The sequence below is a fragment of the Apus apus genome, chromosome 3, assembly GCF_020740795.1.
Source record: "Apus apus isolate bApuApu2 chromosome 3, bApuApu2.pri.cur, whole genome shotgun sequence".
NCBI classification, from domain to species: domain Eukaryota; kingdom Metazoa; phylum Chordata; class Aves; order Apodiformes; family Apodidae; genus Apus; species Apus apus.
Window position 1 is genome coordinate 18463768 of NC_067284.1, and position 25760 is coordinate 18489527.

The 25760-nt window shown below is 42.5% G+C and overlaps 1 protein-coding gene and 1 long non-coding RNA gene across 4 annotated transcripts in view; both read left to right on the top strand.

Annotated features, from left to right (window-relative positions):
- LOC127383078 (uncharacterized) overlaps positions 1–4168 on the top strand; it is a 67199-nt gene extending 63031 nt beyond the window's left edge. The window contains exons 3-4 of one of the 2 annotated variants that reach the window (XR_007889109.1): positions 989–1104; positions 2390–4168. This is a non-coding gene — a long non-coding RNA (uncharacterized LOC127383078). Of the gene's footprint in view, positions 1–988; positions 1105–1738; positions 2097–2389 lie in introns of those variants that run through there. The other variant, XR_007889108.1, reaches the window with a different exon arrangement.
- Positions 4169–6568: 2400 nt separating this feature from the next.
- OGFRL1 (opioid growth factor receptor like 1) lies at positions 6569–20926 on the top strand. Of its 2 annotated transcripts, none has more exons than XM_051615463.1 (7): positions 6569–6870; positions 8790–8876; positions 9431–9512; positions 12201–12279; positions 12370–12436; positions 12569–12714; positions 14367–20926. In XM_051615463.1, exons 1-7 carry the CDS (start codon positions 6601–6603, stop codon positions 15121–15123), a joined length of 1488 nt encoding a protein of 495 aa, XP_051471423.1. In that variant the 5' UTR covers positions 6569–6600; the 3' UTR covers positions 15124–20926. The 2 variants fall into 2 exon arrangements, with proteins under 2 accessions (XP_051471423.1, XP_051471424.1); XM_051615464.1 differs by having other exon boundaries at positions 9434–9512.
- The last annotated feature ends 4834 nt before the right edge of the window (positions 20927–25760 follow it).

Sequence of the window (25760 nt, forward strand, 5' to 3'; positions counted from 1 at the left end):
TATTTTCATCTAGAGCAGACCAGGGAGATGTAGAAAGTGCAAACACCTGCATGAGGTGGAACTGCTTGTGTCAGAGTTTCAGCCAACTCCCATTACAAACATCCAGAACACTCAATATTGTTACTCATGCATGGCTAGTGATCTTTATTTTGTTTTCATCCTGATTTCTTTGAGGAATTCATTTAATGAGCACAAACATGCATAATGGGTTTTTTCCCCCTGTGTTCCTTGCAATGTTAACATTGTCTCCTGATCTTAACTTGTAACCTCCCTCTACAAAGCAACATCACTACAAAGCAACACAAGCCAGGAAATGGCATCGCTTTCATCTTTTTAAGAAAAAAAAAAAAAAAAAGGTTTTGTCCTTTTAAACATCCATTTCAAGAATAAAAATTGCCTCTGGTTTGTTAGCCTTACAATTCTGTTGCAGGATGAGCATGGGGTATTTTTAGGTTGTGACAATGATGAGGCAAGTATATAGTTTTGGTTGCTCCTATACTCTCGGTAAGGATCCTCCTGTTCTCTGAATAAGCCATGTTTACCCAGCAAGGAAGCTGCTCCTTGCTCCCCATCCTTGGCCTGGATCAGTCCTTTTCTCTTCTGGTTGTCCTCAGCTCTGCCTGATGAATCTGGATTTGGCTGTGCTTTTGCCTGTGTCCTGGTTTGTGTTTTGCTTTAGACTGACCTTTGGCAATGTATTTTAACAGCTTTACCCACTGTTAATTTTCTGATTTTAGCTGTAATTATAGTGATACTGTGGGATATTTTGAGCGGGTTTTTTTATTGTTTAATTTTTTTTTTATTTTTTTTTTTTTGTTACAAATTGACTGCTCTCAAATCTTGCTGCGAGCAAACTCCTGGATATGATGTATGGAACGAGGACAAAGCACTCATATTTTAGCACATTACCACCGATTTTTTTGCTGGCCCACTTTACCACATGCAGAAAGGACAACAATTTCATTATTCACTCATCTCTTTATTCCAGACAGAAGAGAGCCCGTTTGGATGCCACTGGTTCATTCAGCCTGGTCAAACACCAGCGAGGAAGAATTGCAGTGTCTGTCCTGAGCTATCGAAGGCTGCCTGTTCTCCAGCTGCCAGGTGGGTTCATGCTGTGACATGGCATGTTACAAAATGAAATGGGCTAATTCTGGAATACTGCACATGCTCACTTAGTTCAGATAATTTTGTTCACTGCATCAGATTCCTAAAGTGAACATTTATTACCATTATTTTTTAACACTTAACTCAGCTCCTCCAGATCAGGAAAAGATCTCCCCTAAACCTTCTTAGCTCTCCAGTGTGACTAGAGGCAGAATTTCAGCTCTTTAAACTTAGCATCTTTTATGCTCTACTGAGATGGCAAGTATACTTAATGTATTGGTGGCACTGAGGAGATAAAGGGGGGAGGCTTTTCCAGGCTCTACTAGCGTGGTTTTTTTTCAGAAGTGAAGCACACAATAGCATTATGATAAGGCTGTTCTGTGGTGATCTAAGCAAGCCTGTGATAGAGAATATTATAGGTGTAACAAGTAAGATAAAAAAAATCACTCCTTTCATTCCAGAATCTGCGTGCACCATCTGCTTACAGAGAAACTGCTACAGTTCCTCTAAAGCTCATATAATGTGAAGTATAATATGATTCAGTCCTGTCTCAAATCAGGTTTATGTCACAAACTGGGGGCCATTTCTTGTTCCTTATCACTCCAAAGTAGTTGATTTTTTGTCTGTGCAGTCTTTTCCCTACAGCCTGCCCACCTTGAAGTCACCTGGAGTTTGGCAGGGATGAGGAAGGTGCCATCAAATTGTACTGGGATGGGCTGATGCAGAACGCAACTCTGCCCTAGGGCGGCTGGGGAGCTGGATTGTGTTTTAATGCCGTGCTGCATGGTTTAACTAAGTAAATGTGCCTAAATGGTTGTAAAAATCACTGGGCCTCTGATGAGTAAATGAAAGCCAGTATCATTGGTGGTTTCTGTTTCTGGTCGTGTTTGCTTGCTTTCTTATCTCAGTCCATGAGTGTTTGCCTTAATCACAAGCTAAAAACCCTGTGGAACAACAGTAACCTAATTAAAAATGGCTTTCTTAATGAACTTTTTCCGCAGTTTATGTATTTATATAGGTTTTCTACTGATGACATACAAAGTGTGATAAGGAAAAGGATGAAAGCAGGTGGTGGCAGAGTCACTGCCTGCAGTTGTCCCACTTGTGTTATTTGGCCTTGTGCCAGCCTCTGACTGGAACTAGCTGCTTAGGAGTTTGTCAATGATTTTAGGCATTTTCAAATAATCTCTGATGAACCATATGAAATCCACAATCATCCACTCAAAAGAAAACTAGAGAACTGCACAAATGCATTTAACATGGACTTTATTTTTACTTGCAGGGATCCTGTGAGTCCCATGAGTCACATCAATCCTGACGTCAATGAGATCTTTGAAATAGCTGTGCTGCACCATCTCAACCAGATAAATTCACACAAAAACTCAGTTAGGAAAGAAGAAGCAGTGTCTGTGGTCTTGAAATAATGGTTTACTGGCAGTATATTTTACAGGGCCAGCATAAGCTCCTAGCCTAGTCAAATTGCAGTATTACTGCTTGTGCATGCTGCTCTTTCAGCTGGCAGAGGTAGGCCAAATTTGTGATGGCTATAAATCAGGGGTTGCTGCACAGCAGCTCATTTAGACCACGTTGCATCCTACAACTGGATTAATTTCCTCTCAAGAAACTGGCTGCAGTTGTGTGTCATGTTTGAATGATCAGTCTGGAAAGAAACTGAGCTGAATCTCAGAGGCTTAAGGACTAGACTGAGAGTGCTTCTCTGATCACCTAGACAGACCATCTTAAGTTAATACACTCTCTTATTACTTGTTCTGGCCTTGCCTTGGCTGTGACCTTTAACAGAGCCCTAGTACAAGACACTCCAAGAAACTGGGCCTTAGTTAAGGTCTTCAGGTTGTAATCATAACCCAGCAAAAATGGAAGAGCTTCCACTGGCTTTAGTGAGCTCAGCAAACTGATCTCTAATGTCTATCATGATCCATGTGAAGTCTTCTCTGCAAATTAATTTCAGATTTCAATAGGAACAAATTTACGCACATAGACATCTTGACTTCTGAGTGTCCAGATAGTTAATAATTTCCAATTACATTCACTAGAGGAAAATTATGGAAATCTTATAAATTAAATTCACCGTCTATAGATACTAGATCAGGCTTGGCATTTAGCAATGAGGGGCATTACAGAATTAAAGGAGACAATTAAAATTGGCCATAGTCAGATACTCACTGAGAATGCCCAGTTTCTTTCAAAAATAACCCAAGGTAACAAACACCATTAAAACACCAGTCAGCTACAGCTGTTGCATACAAGCCATTGTCATACCTGTCTGACTTTGTACACTTGCCCAGATATATGTTGGTGTCCAAATATATTCAGACCCTTGATTGAACATATGTTAATAATACTGTAAGTCCCAGGTATTTCTGCTGTATTGCTGCCTTTCTGCATTTCTAAAATCAGCCTTTGAGTAGGTATCCACTATGAATCCTTTTACACTATCTTAACTAAATTTCATGTTACCAACCTTATTTATTTTGCCCTCTTCTGCCATTTATCAAAGTGGTTTTGTAAGCTACTCATATCCTCTAAGGATGCATAATCTCTCCCAGCTTTATATCACCTTAATATTAGGTTGGGAAAACTTCCCACATTGTTAATTGACCTCTCTGGTATCCTATTCAAAACATCCTCCCAATATTATGATGAAGTATTGCAATTACCTCATATTTATTTTTTAATAACATTTTACAGTTATCACATTGATACGTGGTAGAGTCCTGAATTGAATAATTGTCACAAAACAGCCGCCCTGACTAACTGGACATTGTGCTCAGGTGAGAGCTTCAGTTGATACCTGTCTGGACCCTGTTCTCACAAGGAGAGCCCCTTGTTTGGTAACCACCCTGATAAGCTGGATGCTGTCCTTGAAAGGGGAGCCCCTCCTTTGGCAGACACCCTGACAAATGGGACACTGTCCTTACCTGATAAGGAACAGTGGCTGGCAAGAGGAGCCCCATGGAGGCACAGTGACATCTTGTGAAAGACCACTTTCCTGTTTAAGGACAGAGCACATGCCTGAAAATAAAGGCCATTGCTTGGTCAACCCGGATGGGGGGGGGAAAGTGATCACCTGGACCCCTGTGCCCCAACGACTCATTTCCAAAACATTCCCAAAACCAACAGTGAGTCTGCACAGAGTAGGCCGAACCTCACCAGGAGAGACGAGGCATTATTCACTGCCACAAATGAGCTTATTATCAGCAGGTAGGCTAGAAGAACTCTCGCATTAGAAACTGAGTTGACTGATTGTTGGTATCAGTGACACCACTTATGTAAGCCTTCAAAATATTTCAAATACCCATCCAAATAATTTCAGTTTTATCTGGAGTCAGCTCTCATGCAATCGGTTTTCAACCTTTAGTTTATCATTGGACGGTGGCTGGTTTCCAAGTGAATTTGCTCAGGAAGGAATAATGCCTTACAACATTTGTCATTGGCCAGGAAAACCTGCACCACCCTGGCAATCTACCACCAGTTTATTAGGCAGTTCTGTGGCTTTTTGCATAGATTGCAATCGATATGGCAAACCTAGTTAGCAACCCTTAAGAAACTCCAAAAATCCATTCTCTTACTTCAGGAAACTCCATCATGTTACCTCAGCAGCAAGTCAAAGCAGTCAGCTACTCCTGGCACTGGCTTCTTGTAGAAATACCAAGTCAATTAGTCTGACTCCCAGTTCCTGTCAGTGCTCTGAGATCCAGATCCTGCAAAAATCCTCCTAAAGCTCTGTGATGAGATTTGGCTGGCAGCTTTGCTCTTTGGGTAGAACTGAGTTTTCTATAATAAGATGCAGTTATTTGCACAAGAGACAGAACTTTATTGCAAGAAGATCTTTAGTTTGTGGGACTAATTGCCATGCAAACTCAATATCATCAGAACCTTCACCTGACTTTTGACACATGCACAAGGCATGTTCTTGAGGCTCTGCTGTCCCTAGTATAAACAATCAATGTGAGGGAGCACTGACAAAAGTTGTAGCAGGAGAGGGGAACCAGAGCTGCTCTATACTGGGACTAGTTGACGTTGGTCAATGGAAGTAGCTAGTCAGCAGGCAGTCAGGACAAACAGGTTCCAGACATCAGAGTTTCTTAAGTCAGTTCCTTCAAACTATATGTGGGAGGAGATGTTGTGGAAGAAAGAGAGAAATCAGCTTTTCCTACATATAAGGCCAAAGAAGAGGGAACTCTCCAAAAATGGGGGAGACATGATTGTGAGTCTTACAAAAGACTTCACACCTCCAACTGCAGCTCTAGCCTCTGGCCTTACTGCTTGGCCTCTTACAGCCTTTCTTTTACCTTCCTGATGGGGATTTTTTGTCCTATATTAAAACATTGCCCACAGTGAAGAATGAGGCTGAACCTTCCTGCGTTACTATGTGCATTCCTCATTGACACATTTCAAAAAAGTTCCAGCAGAGCTTGAAAACCTACAGGCACAAAAAGGAGTGAGGGAATGGGGAAGGTGATTTACGTCATGAGGCTGAAGAAGCTTGAACTGCTTGGTTTGCCAAGGACTGAGATGACTTGACAGTAGTGCACATCTTTAGGTGCAGCCAATATACTGGACACCATGGAATTGTCTTTGAGGGAAAAGGCAGAAATCTGAGTGTGAATAGAAGCCTTGCAACTCTGGTTGGAAATGAGAAACACAGTTTTAATCGTGAGGGTGAGAGCAGCCACTGTTCAGCAGAACAACGTGCTGAGTCTTCAGCTCACCAGGTCTTGGCTCCAGGCACTGTTCCTGCCCAAGGGGCATGCTCGAGCCAAACAGAAAAGACGCTGCCGCTGTCTGTGCCAGACCCACCCTTAAATGTCACGTCAGTCTTATCCCCAAACTCCACAGGGTGTTAGGAGCAGCTGAAACGGGCTGGGTACCACCCTATTGCCCCCTCCGGCCCGGTCTCCTCGGGCAGGTGTGTGTGCCGGGAGGTGCCGCCGCAGCGCAGCCCCGCCCGCGCCTCGGGGCAGCCGCGTGTGCGCGCGGCTGGTGCCGGGGCCGCTCCCGTGGCCGCAGCAGCATCTCCCCGGCCGAGCGCCGCTCTGTGCCTGCGGCCACCCCCGCTCTTCTCCAGAAACACCCACCGGCTTCTCCCGTAACCCTTCAGGGGACGCCGAGGTCTCCTCCACGAGGAGGAATCCCCTCGGGACGCCCCTCCTCAGAGGAGGGGGTTCCGCCGCCTCCCTGCGGAGCGCGGGTTTCCCCGGGGCAGCCGCAGCCCCCCCCCTCCCCCGCGGCTCACGGCCCCCGCCCGGCCCGGGGCGCCGGGACGGCCTGGGGCGGGCGGGCGTGTCTCCTGTGGACACCCCGGCGCTTCCCGCTCCGCCCCGCGCGTGTCCGTGGGCTGGGGCCGGGCGGGGAGCAGCCCGGGCCGCCCCGCCCCGCCATGCCGCAGCCGTAGGCAGCCCCCGCGGCCGCTCCCAGCCCTCGGCCTCCGCGGCCTCCGGCGGCGGGCCCGGCCCGGCCCGGCCCTGCCCGATGGGCAGCCTGCTGAGCGGGGTCAGCTTCAAGGAGCCCACCACGGTGGAGGACTGCGACTCCACCTGGGAGACCGACTCGGAGCCCGAGGCGGCGGATCCCGGCGGGGAACCGCGGCGGCAGGAGGGGGTGTGCACCGCCGCGGGAGGCGGGGAAGAGCCGGCCGAGCTGCCCGCCGCGGACCGCCGGCCCCCGCAGCCCCCGCCGGCTCCGTCCCCGCCGCCGGAGGAAGGGGAGCGGGCGGAGGCGGACGCCGCCAGCCCGCAGCAGGTACGGCCGGTGCCGGGCGCTGTGCTGCGGCGGGCGGGGGGGGAGCGGCCGGGGCTGCCGGCACTGGGGGGCTGCCGGCACTGGGGGGCTGCCGGCACTGGGGGGCTGCGGCGTGCGGGGCCGGGCCGGGCGCTCCTGCCGCTGCCCCGCTGCGCTGCCCGGCGCTGGAGAGCGGGAGGAGCCGGGGCGAGCCTGCGGGGCAGCCCCGCTGCCTCCCGCCCTGCCCGGGCTGCGGCACTGCCGGGCGGGAGCGCGGCCCCGGGAGCTGCCCGCGGGGGGAGAGCGGCGGGTGGGGAAGGCGGCTGCATCCCGAGGGGAAAGGGGCTGATCTCCCCAACCCCCCCCGGCACCCTCGCTGTGGGCGAGAACTGAGGCCTTGAAGTGAAGCCGTTTCTAGAGATGGTTCTGCTTTAATTTAGGTGTAGTCTTCAACTCGGCCTCTTTATTCAGGCGGTGAAAAATCGGAGTACTGGCTCACAGGTGGCAGCGGATTTGTGACTCCGGGGTGAGGAATGTTCAGAGCGAGTTTCTGTCTTGTAGGAACCTTTAAATATGCCGACACCCTAGAGAAATAAAGGCTTCCTTTGCTGGTAATTTTATTGGAGTCAGAATTGAATGCAGGGTCGACCAGCTGAGTCTTCTTTTTTCTTTTTCCTTTTTTTTCCCTTTTTTTTTAGCCTATTAGATGTGTTAGGTGTTTACATTTGGTTCAGGAACTGTGCAAAATCAGATAAACAGACATATTTTTTCCCCCTTCTGCTTGATACATCGTGATACTAATACCTGATAACTGAGTGTCGGTGGGTGTTGCTTGTTCAAGTGTGTTTTGCCTGTCGGCATGGTAAAAGCTGGGCTAGCAAAAGGAAGAATGGAAGCTGATGCTTGTTTGTCATTCATGTCCTCTTCATAAGCAATGGGATGGACAATTATAAAGGCAAGTGTTCAGTTCAGCCACAGGGAGCTTCTGTTTTTAGGCTTGACTTGAACCTTACATGTGTGTTGCCAGGAGTGGAATGAATATTTTTTTCCTCACTGGTCTTTGGTTTTAGAGTAGACACTTATTTTGGGAGACTGAAGAATACAAAACTCTTTGTAATTTCTTTATAACCACACTGCAGCGAAGGAAATAAAGTTGCTAGTAGCAAGTTGAGGTCTCTGTACACTAATGCTTCATTTTCTATTTTTCATCAATGTGTGTAGCTTTTAAAGTCTTCTCTAAAGGCAGTGGGATTATTTCCATTGACCTGAATGGGCTCTTGTTGTTTCAGTTCCCAGCTTCTGCACAGCTGGAGGCCAGTATAAGTTCTCTCACATGTGTATTTTCTGTAAGCAGGTTTTGGGGTTTAGTGGTTCTTCTTACTAGGCTTTGAATTTAAGTTCTAAGAAACAAGTAGTAGAAAATGGTTCAAGAAGGTGTGAGAACTGCAATTTGGCATGTCCGTGATAATTTCTGTTCTTCCACAGGATGCAGTGATAGCAATTAAGTCAATGTACGTAACAAAGAGTCTTTGCAAATATTGTGATTCTCGGTTCAAAATGAGAGGTGTCTCTACATTTTCATGTTCAGTTACTTATTTCTTCTTGTGCTGGGGCTTCCTAGGTTACTTTGAAGTCTTGCATTTGGAAATGACAATCAACTAGTTTATTTAAATAAAATTTAATCTCATTGGAAGGACATTTCATTGTCGTGCTTTTGTATTGTATTTAATTTTATTATTTTCATTTAGGGCTAAAGGATGCGGTGTTAAGTGTTCAGCAGGGAGATTTTCAGTGGCTGACCAGACAGTAGGCAAAGACCTTCACTTGTGTTTGTTTACATTGCTGAAGCCCATAATAAAAAAATATTTATTTTAATGTTACACGAATTCAGGATTTCCTGTGTTTGTGGATGGTTATTCTCTGCTTCCTAATTGTTTCAGAGCGGCGATGGAACTGAGCTGACAGCTAAGCCAAAGAGAAGCTTCTACGCAGCGAGAGATTTATACAAGTACCGACACCAGTATCCAGTAAGAATATTTTATGGCTTAAGATTGCCTTTTTAGTAGAAGACAGCACACAACCCAAACATTCCTGAACCTTTGTCATGCCTAGTATATATGAGAAGTGAGAAGAATCAAAAAGCTGATGCAGACGCCCATCATATACCATCGGGAGAGGGAGCGAAACTAGTGCAACATCTTTTCATTCCAGGTGTATCTGCAAGCACATGAGATTGTAAGCCTGGGAACAGTGGTAGGAGCCCAGAAAAAAGGCTTGTGCCTTGAACATCAGAAGGCGTAGATGGTGGAGTTTGGGCTTTCTATTATTTGTGTCTTGGAAGTTCTTTGAGACCAAAGTCAAGGTACTCTAACCTCTGCCTCAGTAGGAGAAAGTACTAGTCAGAAGGAAGTTGCAGATCCATAAACTGAATCTTTAAATGCATGAGTAATTCTAAGTGATTTCTAGATTTCATAAAACTCTGACTTTTTTTCCTCATATTGTTCAAGGAGCACAATATCCCTTTCTGTGTACTCCTGATAGGTTTTTGTAGGCTGATAATGTCCTATTTCCTTTCTTTCAGCAGAACTTTAAAGATCTTCGGTATCAAAATGACTTGTGCAATCTTCGCTTTTACAAAAATAAAATCCCCTTTAAACCTGATGGTGAGTAATGGTGGCAATAACAATGATAACAAAAGAATGTGCACTAATAATAATAAGAAAGTGAAACTCTAGTGATAATTGCAGTGCTGACAAAGGTGCATAGTTATGACTTGAACCTCCCATTTTGGGGTAGCATTTTGGCAACAGGGAAGCAGGTTATGCTAAAACTAGAATTAGCTTTTGCTCTAGGGATGTGGTGCTTTTCTCAGGCATTTTCAGCATGATGTAGTACATGGAGTTGTTTGTACTACTACTTTACAGTGGTGGCACAACCTGTTATCAAACAAAGATAAAGTTGCTCAACTATGCTGTACAAACTCTTGCTGCTTGAATAGGAGTGGAAGTGATATGGGTGTTGTCCCTAGCGCTGTGTGAGGGGAAAAAGAATGTGTTGTAATTAACTCGTGTGATTATTACAATAACAATAATAAAATAATTTCTCAAAGTCCCTAATGGTTGTGGTAGTGGAGCAAGAACCTCATTTGCAAGGTTCTGCACAAACAAAGAATGAGCTGAAAGATGACAAACACTGCTCCAGAGAGTTTGCAAGCAAGGAACAAGAGACAATAGGGGAGCAGACAGATCGGGTAGCAGAAGGAGGCAATAAAACAATCTTGTTTGGAGTGGTAGACAGGAATCTCAGCACATGAGAGCTTAGCCATTGGCAAAAAAAAAAAAATAATAAAAAAATTGCAGGCCAAAAATAAGCTTTTGAGAATTTTAGAAGAATGTTGAGGAGAGGTTACTTCGAAGTTCGTTGCTGAAGGATCCTTTCATTTGAGACCAGCTTGGGAGGAAATACTGAGATGTACATTGGAGTAGAGAAGTGAGACATGGAGGCTGCTGTTGAGGCAGGATCCTGTCAGAGGCATGTTCAGTCTAACAGCAACAAATGATTCTCATAAGGTAGGAAGGGACTGGTCACAAAAAGCTTTGGAAGTGGAAGCATGTAGTGTTTGTCGGATTTTACAGAAAAGGGCTTCACAACAGAAGAATGCAAAGCAAAAAAAAAAGAAGCAATATAAAATCTGTTCGAGAAACATGATCTTACCGGCAATATTCAGGGTAGGTGTAAGTGTGACAAGAGGGCACTTTTCAAGGTTAGGAAAGAGGATGATGAGATGCAAAATGTCAAAATTCTGATAGGAAGCTGGATGGGAAGTAATGTTATACAGAAGGATGTAAAGATGTAGATATAGGAAGGCTGAAGATGAGAGATGTTTACAGGCAAGGTAGTGATAAAGTCTTCAGCAAGTGAGACAATGATGATATGGGAAAGAAATGTGAGACCTTTGCTTTAATCATCCAGAGCTTTATCTAGATACCCATAGGCACATGTTGAAGACTGTTTTCTTAGCTCTCTTCAGAAGAAGAGTTACATCTGTGAATTCCTGTTTGTGTACAGAGACATTACACAGAGAACAGATACAGAAAGAAGGGCACTGAGGACCATGTGAACCTGAGTTTTCCCATACTTGAAATGCAGTTATTTTGGTAGCTGGATAAAGGCTGGTGATGACAGGAGGTCCTCTTGGTGAGGTTCCTTTCCAGCCTTGCCTTCACTGGAACCCCCATTTTCTTAGCAGTGCCTTTGGCTGCTTTCTCCATTTCTTGAAGAAATACCAAGTAAGTTCTCCCTTGTAATTGGGACCCAAGTGGAAATTTTCACTGTGGAGGGAGAGAGATCTCATACATATTTAGCTGGAGACTGTCTACATGGAGCTTTGTGCCTTATAGGCCACTCCTGTGCTATTTAATTTCTGGGACAGGCTGTGCAGCAGTGATAAAACTGTTCCTGGTTTCAGAGTAGAAGTAAGCTAACACTGAATGTTCATTCATGGAAAGAGGCTGTACAAGTTTTGAAACAAGGAAAATCCTTTTAAGTACTTTGTGTATTTGTGTAGTGCCTGAAAAAGAGGTGCCTTAGCCCATGACTGAATTTCATGCACACAGTCTCAGTGCAAAGAGTTATTATTTTCGTTTTACATGTACTTTGTCCCCTTTTCCTGTTACTATGTCTTTCCATGAGGAACTGACTGAGCTCCACAGCTGTTTTCAGACCACTAAAATCTGAAATTCTCATTTTTTGAGCATGTCCTGAGGTCCCAAGGTCAAACTCATGGTGATGTCATCAAGAAAAGTTTACCAGTCTTAATGTTATTTGCAACTGGACAGATTCCTGGAACGTGAAACTTCTTGTAGAGCTAAGGCTTTGTGCTGATAAGATTATTCATGAATATACATACATGTATTTATACACACACGTATATATCTCTCCAGAGCTTTGTCATGTTGAAGCAATGGCAGGTGATTCACAATGCAAGTGTTTTGTTAATTATCAGCCAGTGTGATGAAGGGATCTAGGACATGAGAGCTTCCCAGGAAGTATAGCTGTGTAGTTTGCAGAGGTTGCTGTCACACGCCCTCTGCTGCTGAGTAACTCGGGATATGTCAGTTGGGTTTGTTTATATTAAAATTTTCTAAGTCTCTTATTTTTAATTATTAGTAACAGAACTAATTTTAAAATAAAATGGATGTATTTGTGGCTGCAATAGACCTTATTTCACCTAATATGTGGAAGGGAATGAAAGTATGTGTTCTGCCATTATGTTAACATGGCGTGTACTTTATGTAGCTGAACACTGGTTTTGATGGCTACCTAACAGTTGTCAAATTATTTTTATGCAGGCGTTTATATTGAAGAAGTCCTAAATAAATGGAAAGGAGACTATGAAAAGCTGGAACATAACCACACTTATATACAGTGGTTGGTCACTTATTACCTATTTCTCTTTCAAAGCATTAATTTGATTAAGTGTTCTATACTGCGAGCCATAATGCGCTTTTGTTTTAACAGGCTTTTCCCACTGAGGGAACAAGGTCTGAATTTCTATGCTAAAGAATTAACAACATATGAAATTGAGGTAATACAAATTGAGCTCAATACAAACCATCACATTAATTTTGATACATAACTGCATTTTGTTATTGTAGAGTTGTTTTATACAATGCAGAAGTACTTGCTTCAAGTTTTGGACATGTTCTTTGTTTATTAGGAGTTCAAGAAAACAAAAGAAGCAATTAGAAGATTCCTTTTGGCTTACAAAATGATGTTGGAGTTTTTTGGAATAAAACTGATTGATAAAACTGGAAATGTAGCACGAGCTGCTAACTGGCAAGAAAGATTTCAGCATTTGAATGAGTAAGTAATGCCATGCAGTCCACTCTTCTGATTTGCCATAGAATCTCTGTAACTTGCTTTTTTTTTTCCTTCAAGAGAAAGGGAAGATATAGTTTCCAAAGATTGCCAGGAAAAAGAGAAAGTAGTCAACGACTGGTTTGTGTCAGTATGTGTATGTTCTTCATTCCCCCTATTTTGATTGTGCTTCTCACCTGTTACCAGTCCAACTGACATCAGTGAATTCCCTGAAAATACAACTTCAAATGATGCTGAAGAAGGTTATCGTTCCAAGTTAGTTTGTCATGCTGCTGAATGCGTTTTCACCTGATCCCAAAGTGCTGCTTCTCAGTTGGATAGAATGAGTGGCTTATCATTCTGTTCATATTTCTTTTTGAGAAAAATCAAATTCTCCACACCTGTATGGAAGCTAAATAACAAGATTTCCCTCCCTCCTCAAAACATGAAATATTCTACATTAAATACTTTTTAATTGCTGTGCTTAAATGGAGAGGTTTAGACATGCATGAATTCAAACTTTAGCTCAACTTCCAGCAAATTACCTCTGCTGCCTCTCACCAGCATTGAGTGGAGCATAAGTTTGCGTAATTTTGTTCCCCATGGATTAATTTTATCAAAATATCTTTTCAAATCAGGTTTTGTGCAGCCTGGTCTAGTGTCAGGTGTCCCTGCTAATAGCAGTGGGGTTGGAACCTGATGATCTTTAATGTCCCTTCCAACCTTAACCATTCTATGATCCTATGAATCAATTGGTCACTTTCATAATACCTCTGACCTTAGAGCTGCAGATTGTTTTCTTGCAGCATGTTGTACTCCTGTCCAAATGAAAGCTTGTGGGTAGGATTGCTGGTGGGTGATTTTGAGTGTATAATGGAAGTAATTTCTTATTACTTTTACTCAAATATTATGTGAGCCAACTCATGGGTGTGGACTTAGACCACAAATAAGTCAGGGTTTCAGGAAGCCCAAGTATTTCACACTGCACATTTTGATGTTGTAGTTCCTATGTTCTCACCAGTGAGAATACAAAGTTTTAAATCAGGATTTGGGACTCTCTTTACATCTAAAATTTAGGCATTTAAGTTTCATTGTTCACTTAGTGTACTTTATGAGGGAAAGAGCTCTTCAGAAGCACTTCCAGAAGATAGTTTCTTCTATTTTATCTTAGACAGTTCTTATGACAGTGGGACGTGCTCTCCAGGGGAGCCTCTTTTTCTCCCAGCACTGACTGTATCAGAAATGTAGGTAGCTAGTCCAGACTGGAGACCCAGCTTTTAAATAGCTTAAATGAAGCACAGTGAATCCTGTTCTGTAGCTGTATTACTGCAATGCACCACAAAAACCATATTTTATAAAGCAACTGGGTGTTCTCCTCAGAAAGAATATGTACAGCAGAAAGAATCAGAATCATTACACACTTCAGAATTTTCCCAGTTATTGCCTTAATGCATTTTACAGACACTAATTTTCACTCACATTCAAGCAAAGGAGGTGCTAGCAAGCTTCAGCAGCTGTGAGAAATTAAAGGACAGGAAGTCTGAAGTACACACCTGGAGTGATAAAAATGAGTGAGGAATTGTAGTTCCAGTTCTGTATCTGTAAGGTGTTGGATTTTTTCTGATTCAATGGAATTTTTTCACCTTTTTCTTTCAAAGGTCTCAACACAACTACTTGAGAATAACTCGAATTCTGAAAAGTCTTGGTGAGCTTGGATATGAGAGTTTCAAATCTCCCCTGGTAAAATTCATTCTCCATGAAGCCCTTGTGGAAGATACCATTCCCAACATCAAGCAAAGTGCTCTAGAATATTTTGTTTATACTATTAGAGACCGAAGAGAAAGGAGGAAACTCTTGAGATTTGCCCAGCAACATTATACACCCTCAGAGCATTTTATTTGGGGACCTCCAAGAAAACAGAAGTCAGAGGGAAGCAAAACAAATAAAAAGCCAGCATCTCCAATTTCTATTCACAGTAGCTACATTTCTAAGCATAAAAAACCAAAAGAGCCTAAGAGTACATCAGCAAGTGGAAGCTCAGCCAGTAAAACAACTGAAGAAAGGAAGGTAGAACTCTCAAAAAATGGGGATGAAAAAGACCAGGATGAACAAGAAATGAACTGTGATGCTGTTGGGCAGAACAACAGTGAAAAGAACAGTGACACTGTTACCAGTCAAATTTCCAAATCAGAAGAAATTCATGATACTTCAGACAGAAAGGAGGATGCTTCTCATTTGAAAAAAGGTGAAAATCTGAACAGTGATTCTGAAAATCAACCAGGCGCTATAGAGAAAGGTTTATGTGACACTGAGAATTCTTCAAATAACATGACAGTAGATCTACAAGATAATCCTGATAAGGATATGCTTTCAGGGGGGACCACCTCAGAAAACAAGGATGAGCTCAAGTCATGAGTCTCTAAAAATCATTATGTTTCATATTGAATGAAGTAAATAATTCATTGCTCATTCATTTTGGGTGAAATTTCCATCTAGTGTAGTATAAAATGTTCATGAGGCTGTGCTTGTTGCAAATGCATCAGGTTAGACTTGTGTTCAGTTAATGAGTTTTATGTTTTTCAACCTCAGTTTATCACTAGTCAGCCAGGTGTGGCTCTTTAAAACGATGATGTATATTCAAAGCTAAGAAATTCTTTATGTTTTCCAGACAGATTGCACAGAAAAGCAATATATTTTTTTGCCATTAAATGTATCCAGTATTTAAAAAAAACAACCCTGTAACTTACTAGAAAGCCTTGGAACAGAAGAAATTTTATGTTTCTTTCAATATGTTTGAAATGTTGATTTCCTTTTATGAAATTACTAGAAATTATTTCCATTTTATTTCCTAGTGGGTGATTTCTTTAAGAACTATGTTCATGTTTAGTGGCAGTATTTGCACAGCGTCTTTTACCTAAGATTAGCATCCTTGTTGGAGACACTTTGTAACAGGTATCAAAATGTTCTGTTTATCTTACAATTAAACTCTATCCACACATTTTGGGCACAAGGGAACTTGCACTTCAGATTTCTTTTAGTCCTTGTTAAGTTATCTCTTCTCTAGACTTCTATGTTACTACTACTAACTTGGGAGGAGAGATCTCTCTGATCACTCAGATTTGGTCTCAGTGTGAAAGCTCTCTGTTGATCAGCAGTAGTAAAACAACTCCCTCAGCTGAGTTTAGCACCTGAAAGGCCTCTGGACAGCTGAAAAGCAGTGTCTTCACCACAAAGCACTACTTAAGTCATCAAAGCAATCAGAGAAAATGTTACCAGGCCTGTCTAGCTGGATCTCACCTGAACTTGGAAGTTTCGTGGCCAGTTTTGAGTAAGGTCTGCGCAGTGCTGCACCCCCTGTAGCAGTCCTGATGCTTCATTCCAGCTGTCCTTTTTGCTGTCTATCAGAAGTCTTTTACAATTTAATGTTATTTTGGTCATAGGCTGAAATCTGAGGCAGGCCAGTCTGCTGGCCCGGCTGGAGCCCAGGAATTTCCCAATTAAGATCTTTCCCAACCTTTGTTATTAAAGGACTGTCTGCTTTCCCTGAGTAGCCTCTTCTGATTTTATGCTGTTCAGTCAAAGAAGATAGTACCCAGTAAGTTAGTTGTGTAGAATATGAATTAAAAATATTGTGGCTAGAGCTCACGCTTTCTACAGTCCTAAAATTGTCTAAACCTTCTCTTTTCTGTTTAAAAGTCTATATATTATCCACTGCCTTTAATGTATTTTTGCTGAAAAGTCATAAGGCAAGTAGCTGACTACAGTTTGAGTGTCAGAGTGCTGTGGGATGTTATTCAAGTTTTATCACTCAAAATGATAGTCTTCAGGGGTTTCAGAGCATAGACAAAGTATTTTGTATCTTTCTGTTTAACTAATTCCCATCATGGCACTGTATCATTCGTTGCTTTCCCCAGGTAGCACTGTTCCTTCAGATCAAATAGAGTGGCTGCTGGAGATCTTGGTACCCATGGACAAAGATTAGGCTCTTTCCATCCTAAGAAGGAAGGCATATCCCTCCTTTTCTTTTGCTGACATGTAAGGAAAGGAACTTAAATACATGGATTTTTTTAAGGGTAACCCAGGTTGCTCAAGGAGGCAGTAAGTCTGTCTGAGCTGAAATGCTCCAGAGAATTCCTCCCACAGCCAATGCCTCTTTAAAGCTGAAAAGGTGCTGAGAAGCCTTTCAAAATACCCTATACTTGAACTAGTATCCCCTTGTTCATGTTTGCCTCTGACCTTCAGAGCAGAAGGGGACAGAAAATACTGAGATGAAACTGGCTCATGTAGTTAAAGTCTCTGACCCCATGTGTACACACAGGGAGGACAACTTTGTGTTCTGCTATGACTTTAAATCTTGAGTGCCTCACCATGCTGACTTAATAATGTTGGGTTTATATAGCTATTTCTTGAGTAGCATAGGGAAAATTTATACCCTGTGTGTGAAGAGCATAACTACATGATAGGTAGTTATACAGAGTCTTCAATTTATGGACTTTATAGACTTTAGTATTAAGGTTAAACACTTCATAAAAAATGCATAGTGTTCAAAAGGAATAAGGGATGCTGGGAGTGTTATTATTTTTTTACTGGAATTTGATTGAACACGGATGACCTCGGGAAATCTTTCCTCTTTTGTCTACTGCACACAAAAAATGACAAATCTTGCTCTTGGGATTTGCATCCAATAGATGTCTCTGCAGTATGGTATTCTGTTGTGGTGACACAGCTTCCACCTATACATACTTGCCTGTTCTCCACTCATAATTAAGTACTTAATGCGCTTTTCATCTGGCAGGGCTGTCTGCACTAAGGGCCCACTGTATCTGAAAATGCAGTCAAGAACTTTGGGACTTATGTACTTATTAACTCTGCAGTAATTTTTACAATTCACAACTCAGTGTATTTCTATCAGTTTTCAGAGAAGTGAGAAAAGTAGTGGCATACCAATTGCCTACTGATAACTATAGGAATTAGATATATGAGGTCTTTTTCAGGTGGGCTCCTACACTCTGTAATCTTTGTTTTATAGCTTTATCAACAGAATTACTCCCATGGGACGCTTCAGCTTTAACAAACAAATTCTGCTCTATGTAAAATGTGATGGTTTATTATTCTTTTCATGGAGGAGTTGTTTCTTCTGATGTTGCAAGTGCTTAAAAGAAGGATTCATTCCAGAGCAATCATGCAGTGTAGTATCCCATTGAGATTCATGAGGATCAAGTGGGTGAACTGCATGCATTTCATTATGCCTCAGCAACCAGAAGCACTCCATGCTTGAAGTTTCTACGTATTGGCTTTCAGGTTTACAGTAAAATATATGTTGAAATGACTGTATTTTCATAAATGCTAGTACTTCAGAACGCATGTACTTCAGAAACCGAGGATGTGCAAAGAAAGTCAGGTCATTTGCTCACTATTAAACTGGGTTTTGTCTCGTTATCCACCTCAGTATTCAGTGATTTCTGTGTAGTTACTGCAATAATGTATTTTGGTCCAATGTTTTACTAGAATCAGAGATATTAATTTAATTATTCAACAGAATCTCCCATATAGGGTTCTTTCCTAGTAAGTATTTCTGAGTAACCTGTTAAATGGGAATATATGCAATAAATACTCACACATCTGTGGACTTGGTCTTGATTATCCTATGGTGAGGGGTTATGAATGCACAGCTTGCTAAAGTGTTACTCAGTAAACACAGGCAAGTGAAGGTGATTGTACAAATAATGCAAAAATGCAACATTTTAAGATTAGTTGCAGCTTTGTGCCCTGCTGTCCAGGAGGTAACTGCACCTGGTTGCCTGATACTGTGTTGGCAGAGACTGAAAGCTTGGGTACATGAGGTGTGTACCACAGGCCCTTCAGGTTAGACAAGCAGTTGTGCATGGGAATGTATCTTGGAGCAGAATTGAGCTCCTGGCATCTGTAGTGCTCAAATTTAAAGGCATGATCCTGAAGGATATTTGCAGTAAGCCCTTGAGGGCTGTTCCCTGGCTTGATCAGCTCCTCAGTTCCTGCTCTAAGACTGCAGCAGTCTGATATATTAGGTATTTGTGTCATCATAGTTAATATTTCATGTAATGGGGTGTAAGCCTTCTTGAGTTGTTCCAGAATAATCTGCTGTTGCATAATACCTGTACTACAACCAGAACCTTTACAGACCTTAGAAGCTTTGTATAATTTTGATGGATGATCCCATAAGGTAAGTCAAGGGAGCTTTACTAGATTTAAATGGAAAACAGCTCTTTTTTTTGTTTTAAACAAAATTTATGTCTATCTGTTTAAATATTTTTTGCACCTTTCTTTTCCTGACTGTTGTGATGGTACTGATTACAAATTATAATAAGATATTTGTGTTTAAGTGAAAATGCAACTTATTGCCATACTTTATGGGTAACAACATAATTAATTTCCTTGACAAAAGCTGTATTTATGAATAAGGTACAAATATGTGAAGCAAGTTTTCCCATTAATGCAAATGTGATGATATTATGTTGATGAGGTTGTCCTAAGAACTACCAATGTGGATCAGAACCAAAGATATTTCTAACCTTGTATCCTGCCTGCAGTGGTGGCCACCAATAGATGGTGTGAAACAAAGAACAGTAATCCACTTCAAGTCAGATTTTAAAAGTCATGGGAGATTCTAATGATAAAATACCTGCTTAGGCAGAAAATGCCCTATGTTTCTGTCTTTAGTTCTGTCTTTAGGCAGACTATACCTGCTTAGGCAGAAAACTTGTCCTGTGTTGATGACAATATTATCTTACTTCTGAAAAATAAATAAATTCTTTTGTATGAAGTGTGAAGAGATTCCAACTGCAGAACAGATTATTCTTTTTTTTTTTTTTCCCCTTTTTTTTTTCTTTTGCTGTAAATTAAAGATCAGTCAAAGGCAAAACCTGTTGCTAACCTACAGCTATGGGAGGTACCCCTGGATGTGGAGACCCCAGCATCAGTGGGTGTACTGTTGTGATGATGTAGAAGACAGAAATACTATCTAGAGTTTGCTGAGAACTGTACTCTTTATTCCATATTTTGGTAACTTATTTTGATACATGTCCCCAGTTCCAATTGCCATTGGAGTAACTGCTCAAAAGGTGTTTTTGATGGCCATCTGAGTCTGAAAATGAAGGATGGGTCAAAAATACCCAAGCACGGGCAACAACCTGCTCTCCATTGAGTTCAGCACACATTCAGTACCAACAGGTATTTAGATGCAGTTCCCCAAAGGAAATGTACATTGTGTCTCTCTAGTATCTCTGTGCTCTATATTGCCTATGAACTGTTTATTTTCCTGAAAGTTGTGTTTGTTTACAGACCATGTTCTTAAGTATACTTACTTAAGATCATTGGGGAAAGCAAGAGTTTATTTTAAGAATATATTTAATATGTGCCATACCTAATGGACTCCTAAAATACAGTTCCAAAGCTATAGAGATCAATTAAATAGAGCCTCCTGTGACTTCACACTTACAATCACCTTTATTTTCAAAAGCATTAAGCTGTTTGCTATAAAATAACGAATGTGAGAATTGGCAAATTCTTCTGAAGTATCTTCTTAGAAACTCAGCACTTTTTAATTCTTCCATGCTTACAGGTCTAGTAGCTTATATTCATCAACTGAAGTTTCTTGTGAAATGTGCTGAATGTATTTACTGCTGTGACTAACTCTGTGCAAATTGCTGTTTTGCAGTAAACAAAAAAAAAGGTTATGCACTTACATTTTTAAGATCTGCTGCAGCATGTTTGCCAGTCATTAGTTGCTCTTTTTTTTCTGTGTTTTTAACCTGTTCCACTGTTGTTTGCCTTTTATGCAGTTTGAGTTCATTGGGGGATGATCAGATACAGATTTGCACTGATCAAATTTGGAAATACCGTAGACTTCATTGTTAAAATGTAATCTAAGAAAAAAAAGTGCAGTACAAAGAAAAAAACAAAAACCCAATAATTTTTAACTTGCAAAATGGAATAGTTACATGTTGTTTTTGATGAGTGATCCCGCTCTCTTGTCTGTATTCCTTTGCAGTGTTTAATTACAGAATGCTGTGCATGTTTGGTAGTACCAATACCATATGTATGTGGTAGGAGTGGTAACCAGTTTCTGGATTTGTAATGCACTATGAAGATATATTTTCTAATTCTGTAACTGTATGGCAGTGTTATGCCAAAAAAAATGTATAAGCATAAAAAAGCAATAGTTTATGTTGCTTACTGCTATATTTTGAATCATTTGTAAAATTAAATACTTGGATTTCCTTTCAGGTAAATATATTTTTAATAACAGCAGCCAAAACCTCTAAAACTAATAAAGCTTCTTAATTTAGTAGCATTGTTTTAGCAACATGTACAAATATTGTGTAGCTCTAATAGTGTGTAACTGCTGTTTGGCGCTTGTTTGTATAGTCTTCTGTAACTGTATGAACACTTAAAAGTAGGGTATTAAAGGCTCTGGTCCTCCTTTTTGTTGTCAGTGACCAAACCACCACGGAGAGCAGAGGAACAAGGGAAGGCCCAGAGTAAGCTTTACTAAAAGTTCAGGGTTTTTTAATTTAAGAAAAATATATACTATGAAACCACTTTTGATATTCAAGGGTAAAACTTGCTGAAACTGCTGAATGAGGTGGGTGCCCTGGTGACAGAGGATATAAAGAAGGCAGAGGTACTGATGCCTTCTTTGCTTCTGTCTTTACTGCTGCAGACTCCCGAGGAGCTCCAGATCCCTAAAGACCCAGAAGTCAGGATGAAGGAGGAGTTTGTTTGGTAGATGAGGATTGGGTTAGGGATCTGTTAAGCAATCTGGACATCCATAAATCGATAGGTCCAGATGGAACACACCCGCGGGTGCTGAGGGAACTGGTAGAGGTCATTGCTAGGCCACTGTCCATCATCTTCAGTAAGTCATGGGTAACAGGAGAGGTGCCTGAGGACTGGAGGATAGCAAATGTCACTCCAGGCTACAAGAAGGGCAAAAAAGAGGACCCGGGTAACTATAGACCGGTCAGCCTCACCTCCATCCCTGGAAAGGTGATGGAACAACTTGTTCTTGGCACTATCTCTAGGCATATCAAGGATGAGGGGGTCATTAAGAGCAATCAACTTGGTTTTACCAAGGGGAAGTCATGTTTGACCAACCTTAAAGCCTTCTGTGAGGAAGTAACTAGGGAGATAGATGATGGTAGGACAGTAGATGTGGTTTATCTTGATTTCAGTAAAGCATTTGACACTGTCTCCCAAAGCATCCTTGTAGATAAGCTGAGGAAGCATGCTCTTGATGGTCAGGTGGTGAGGTGGATCATGAACTGGTTGAAAGGAAGAAGTCAGAGTTGTGGTCAATGGGACAAAATCTAGTTAGAGGTCTGTGACTAGTGGAGTCCCTCAGGGGTCAGTACTGTTCAATATTTTCATCAATGACCTGGATGAGGGAACAGAGTGTGCCCTCAGCAAGTTTGCTGATGACACTAGACTGGGAGGAGTGGCTGACACACCAGAAGGCTGTGCTGCCATTCAGTGAGACCTGGACAGGCTGGAGAGTTGGGCAGGGAGAAACTTGATGAAATTCAACAAGGGCAAGTGTAGAGTCTTGCATCTGAGGAAGAACAACCCCATGTACCAGTACAGGTTGGGGGCTGACATGCTGGAGAGCAGTGTAGGAGAAAGGGACCTGGGGCTCCTGGTGGACAGGAGGATGACCATGAGCCAGCAATGTGCCCTTGTGGCAAAGAAAGCCAATGGCATCCTGGGGTGTATTAGAAAGGGTGTGGTTAGTAGGTCAAGAGAGCTTCTCCTCCCTCTCTATTCTGCCTTGGTGAGGCTGCATCTGGAGTATTGTGTCCAGTTCTGGGCTCTTCATTTCAAGGACAGGGAACTGCTTGAAAGAGTCCAGCACAGAGCCACAAAGATGATTAAGGGAGTGGACCATCTCCTTTATGAGGAAAGGCTGAGGGAGCTGGGTCTCTTTAGCTTGGAGAAAACTGAGGGGTGACCTCATCAATATTTACAAATATGTTAGGGGCAAGTGTCAAGACAATGGAACCAGGCTTTTTTCAGTGATGTCTGGTGATAGGACAAGGGGCAATGGGTGCAAACTGGAGCATAGGAGGTTCCATGTGAATATCAGGAAGAACTTCTTTACTGTGGGAGTGACAGAGCACTGGAACAGGCTGCCCAGAGAGGTTGTGGAGTCTCCTTCACTGGAGACATTCAAAGCCCACCTGGACACGTTCCTGTGTGATGTGCTCTGGATGACCCTGCTCTGGCAGGGGGGTTGGACTAGATGATCTTTCGAGGTCCCTTCCAACCCCTAAGATTCTGTGTCTGAAATATTGATTATGATTGTGCAGGCAGAAGCCCTCCAGAGCCAGGAACTGGCTGCTGCTGCTTAAACTTAGCAGGGAAATGTTTAACCTGCTGGTTCTATTTATCCTGCAGTGAAGCTGTTGAGTTGGACAGCTTCAGCTCCTTTCCCCCCAGTTTTGTAGTAAGCTGTGGGACTGCAGATTTATGTAGCTCTATAAAGGGACCAGCAGGTTTGGAGAGGACTTCCTCTTCTCATGTTTCTTCTCAAAATTAGAAGCAGGTGCTCCTTATGCATAAGGAGGGCTTAATGCATGCTCCATGTCTCAAACAAAGCTTGGCTTTAGTGTGGCTATGTTAAATTACTTCTGTGTTGTCAGGTCACCCAGGGATGGGGTGGAACCAGTAGGCAGTACCATGATGTGTCACTGTGTTGGTTTCTGCCGGCGGCAAGGGAAGCAAGCAGTCCAGAATCAATGTGATTGATAAAGCAAGCTTCGATTTATTGAATACAGTGTTACTTTTATACCCTTTTCCAAACCTACTTGTAGTGATTTCATTGGATAGTAGCTACTTGTAGTGATTTCATTGGATAGTAACTACTTGTAGTGATTTCACTGGATGGTAACTACTTGCAGTGATTTTACTGGATAGTAACATACACACTGAGTTCCAGGGTTCTTCCTTGTTTTCTATTATTCTGCTTCTCTACCTTGTCCTTGCATTAGTTTAAGCTAACAGAGAGATTGTTTATACTTGTGTTAGGCTAAAAAGAGATTGCTTGTACAGCTGCTGTTTGTGTTACACTCTCAAGGCCTCTCGAGGAGATAGCAGGGGCCCATGGCCCTGCTGCTCAAGCCATTCTGCAACAGGTTTCCCCAGAAAATTCAGCTACATCTCCCTGAGGTAATTGCCATGGTTCATCTGCTTGTTGGCAAAGACTGGCTGCAAGGCCATTACCCTCCTCTGCTTTTGGTCCATAAACTTCACAACTAAAAGGCTGTGGTCTGTAAGGGGACACTTAGTCACTGGCTGTTGTACCAGCAACTCCAGACTTTGAGCACATCTGCAGTAAAAAGGTTCTTAGTGTGTGAGCACAGACCCTCATGGGTGCCAGAGGTGCTTCTGAAAAGTTTTCTTGAGGCTCATTATAAGGGTAAGAACATAAACTGATATCCTAAATCTATCTGGCCCTAGTTAAAAAGATAAACCAGCTTCTGGAGGGGGTGAAATAAGAGTCTGGTGGCCCTGTCCCTTGCCTAATTCCTTCCCATGCCAAACAGGCAGGCACCCACTTAGACATGCAGTGACACATGCTGTGTTGTGCCTTTGGGTCACTAAAGGAGCTCACTGCTCTCTCCCCACCTCCGTTCTCCCTCCTCCACTCTCCAGCTGAAGAGCTGTCCCAGGTGGTGTTCCCTAAGAGTTGGTACTTGGACCAGTGCTATTTAACATCTTTGTTGGCAACATGGACAGTGGCATTGAGTGAACTCTCAGCAAGTTTTGCTGATGACACCAAACTGTGTGCTGGGATTGACACACTGGAGGGAAGGAATGCCATCCAGAGGGACCTTGACAGGCTCGAGAAGTGGGCTTGTGCAAACTGGATGACGTTCAACAAGGCCAAATGCAACGTCCTGCACCTGGGTCAGGGCAATGCCAAGCACAAATAAAGGCTAGTTGTAGAATGCATCAAAAACAGTACAGAGGAGAAGGACTTGAGAGTGATGGTGGATGAGAAGCTCAACATGAGCCAGCAATGTGCACTTGCAGCCCAGAAAGCCAACCATGTCCTGGGCTGCATCAAAAGAAATGTAGCCAGCAGGTCAAGGGAGGGGACTGTCTACTCTGCCCTTGTGAGACCCCACCTGGAGTACTGTGTCCAGTTCTGGAGCCCCCAACATAAGAAGGACATGGAGCTCTTTGATTAAATCCAGAGAAGGGCCCTGAAAATGATCAAAGAGCTGGAGCACCTCTTCTACAGGGACAGGCTGAGAGAGTTGGAACTCTCAGAGAAGGCTTTTGGGGGACCTCATAGTGGCCTTCCAGTACCTGAAGGGGCTACAGGAAAGCTGGGGAGGGACTTTTTACAAGGGCATGGAGTGAGAGGACAAGAGGAAATGGATCAAAACTGGAACAGAAGAGATTTAGTTTAGACATAAGGAGGAAGTTCTTTGGTGTGAGGGTGGTGAGACACAGGAACAGGTTGCCCAGGGAAATTGTGGAAGCCCCATAACTAGAAGCATGCAAGGCCAGTTTGGATGGAGCCCTGAACAACATGATCTAATGGGAGGTGTCCCTGCCTGTGTAGGGGGGTTGGAACTAGATGATCTTTTGAGGTGCCTTCCAACTCAAACCATTCTATGATTCTGTGATTCTATGATTCTCTTCTATTAAATGCATGCATAATTGTCAGGACATGCATTCACCTACTTGGCTCTTTTTTGGGGGGTGAAATCTAGGAAATGTTCAGCTGCCAGGGTGACGGGCACACAGCAATGGCAGACTGAGATGACAATGGTTGCATTTTGTGTGAGGAGAGTTAGGAAGCACTTCTACCATGCACAGGCTGCTGGTGGAGATGACTGTAATAAATCTAAACTACCTCTGTTGTTTAGGGAGCTAAACTGCAAGGTTTTGTTTGGATTTTCTTGTTTCACTGAAATATTTCTAACAGAGCTGTGCCATAAAATTGGGCTGAGAATATTTTATTTTGATGTATGTGGATGATCTTGAGCAAGGCCTAAAATGTTTAT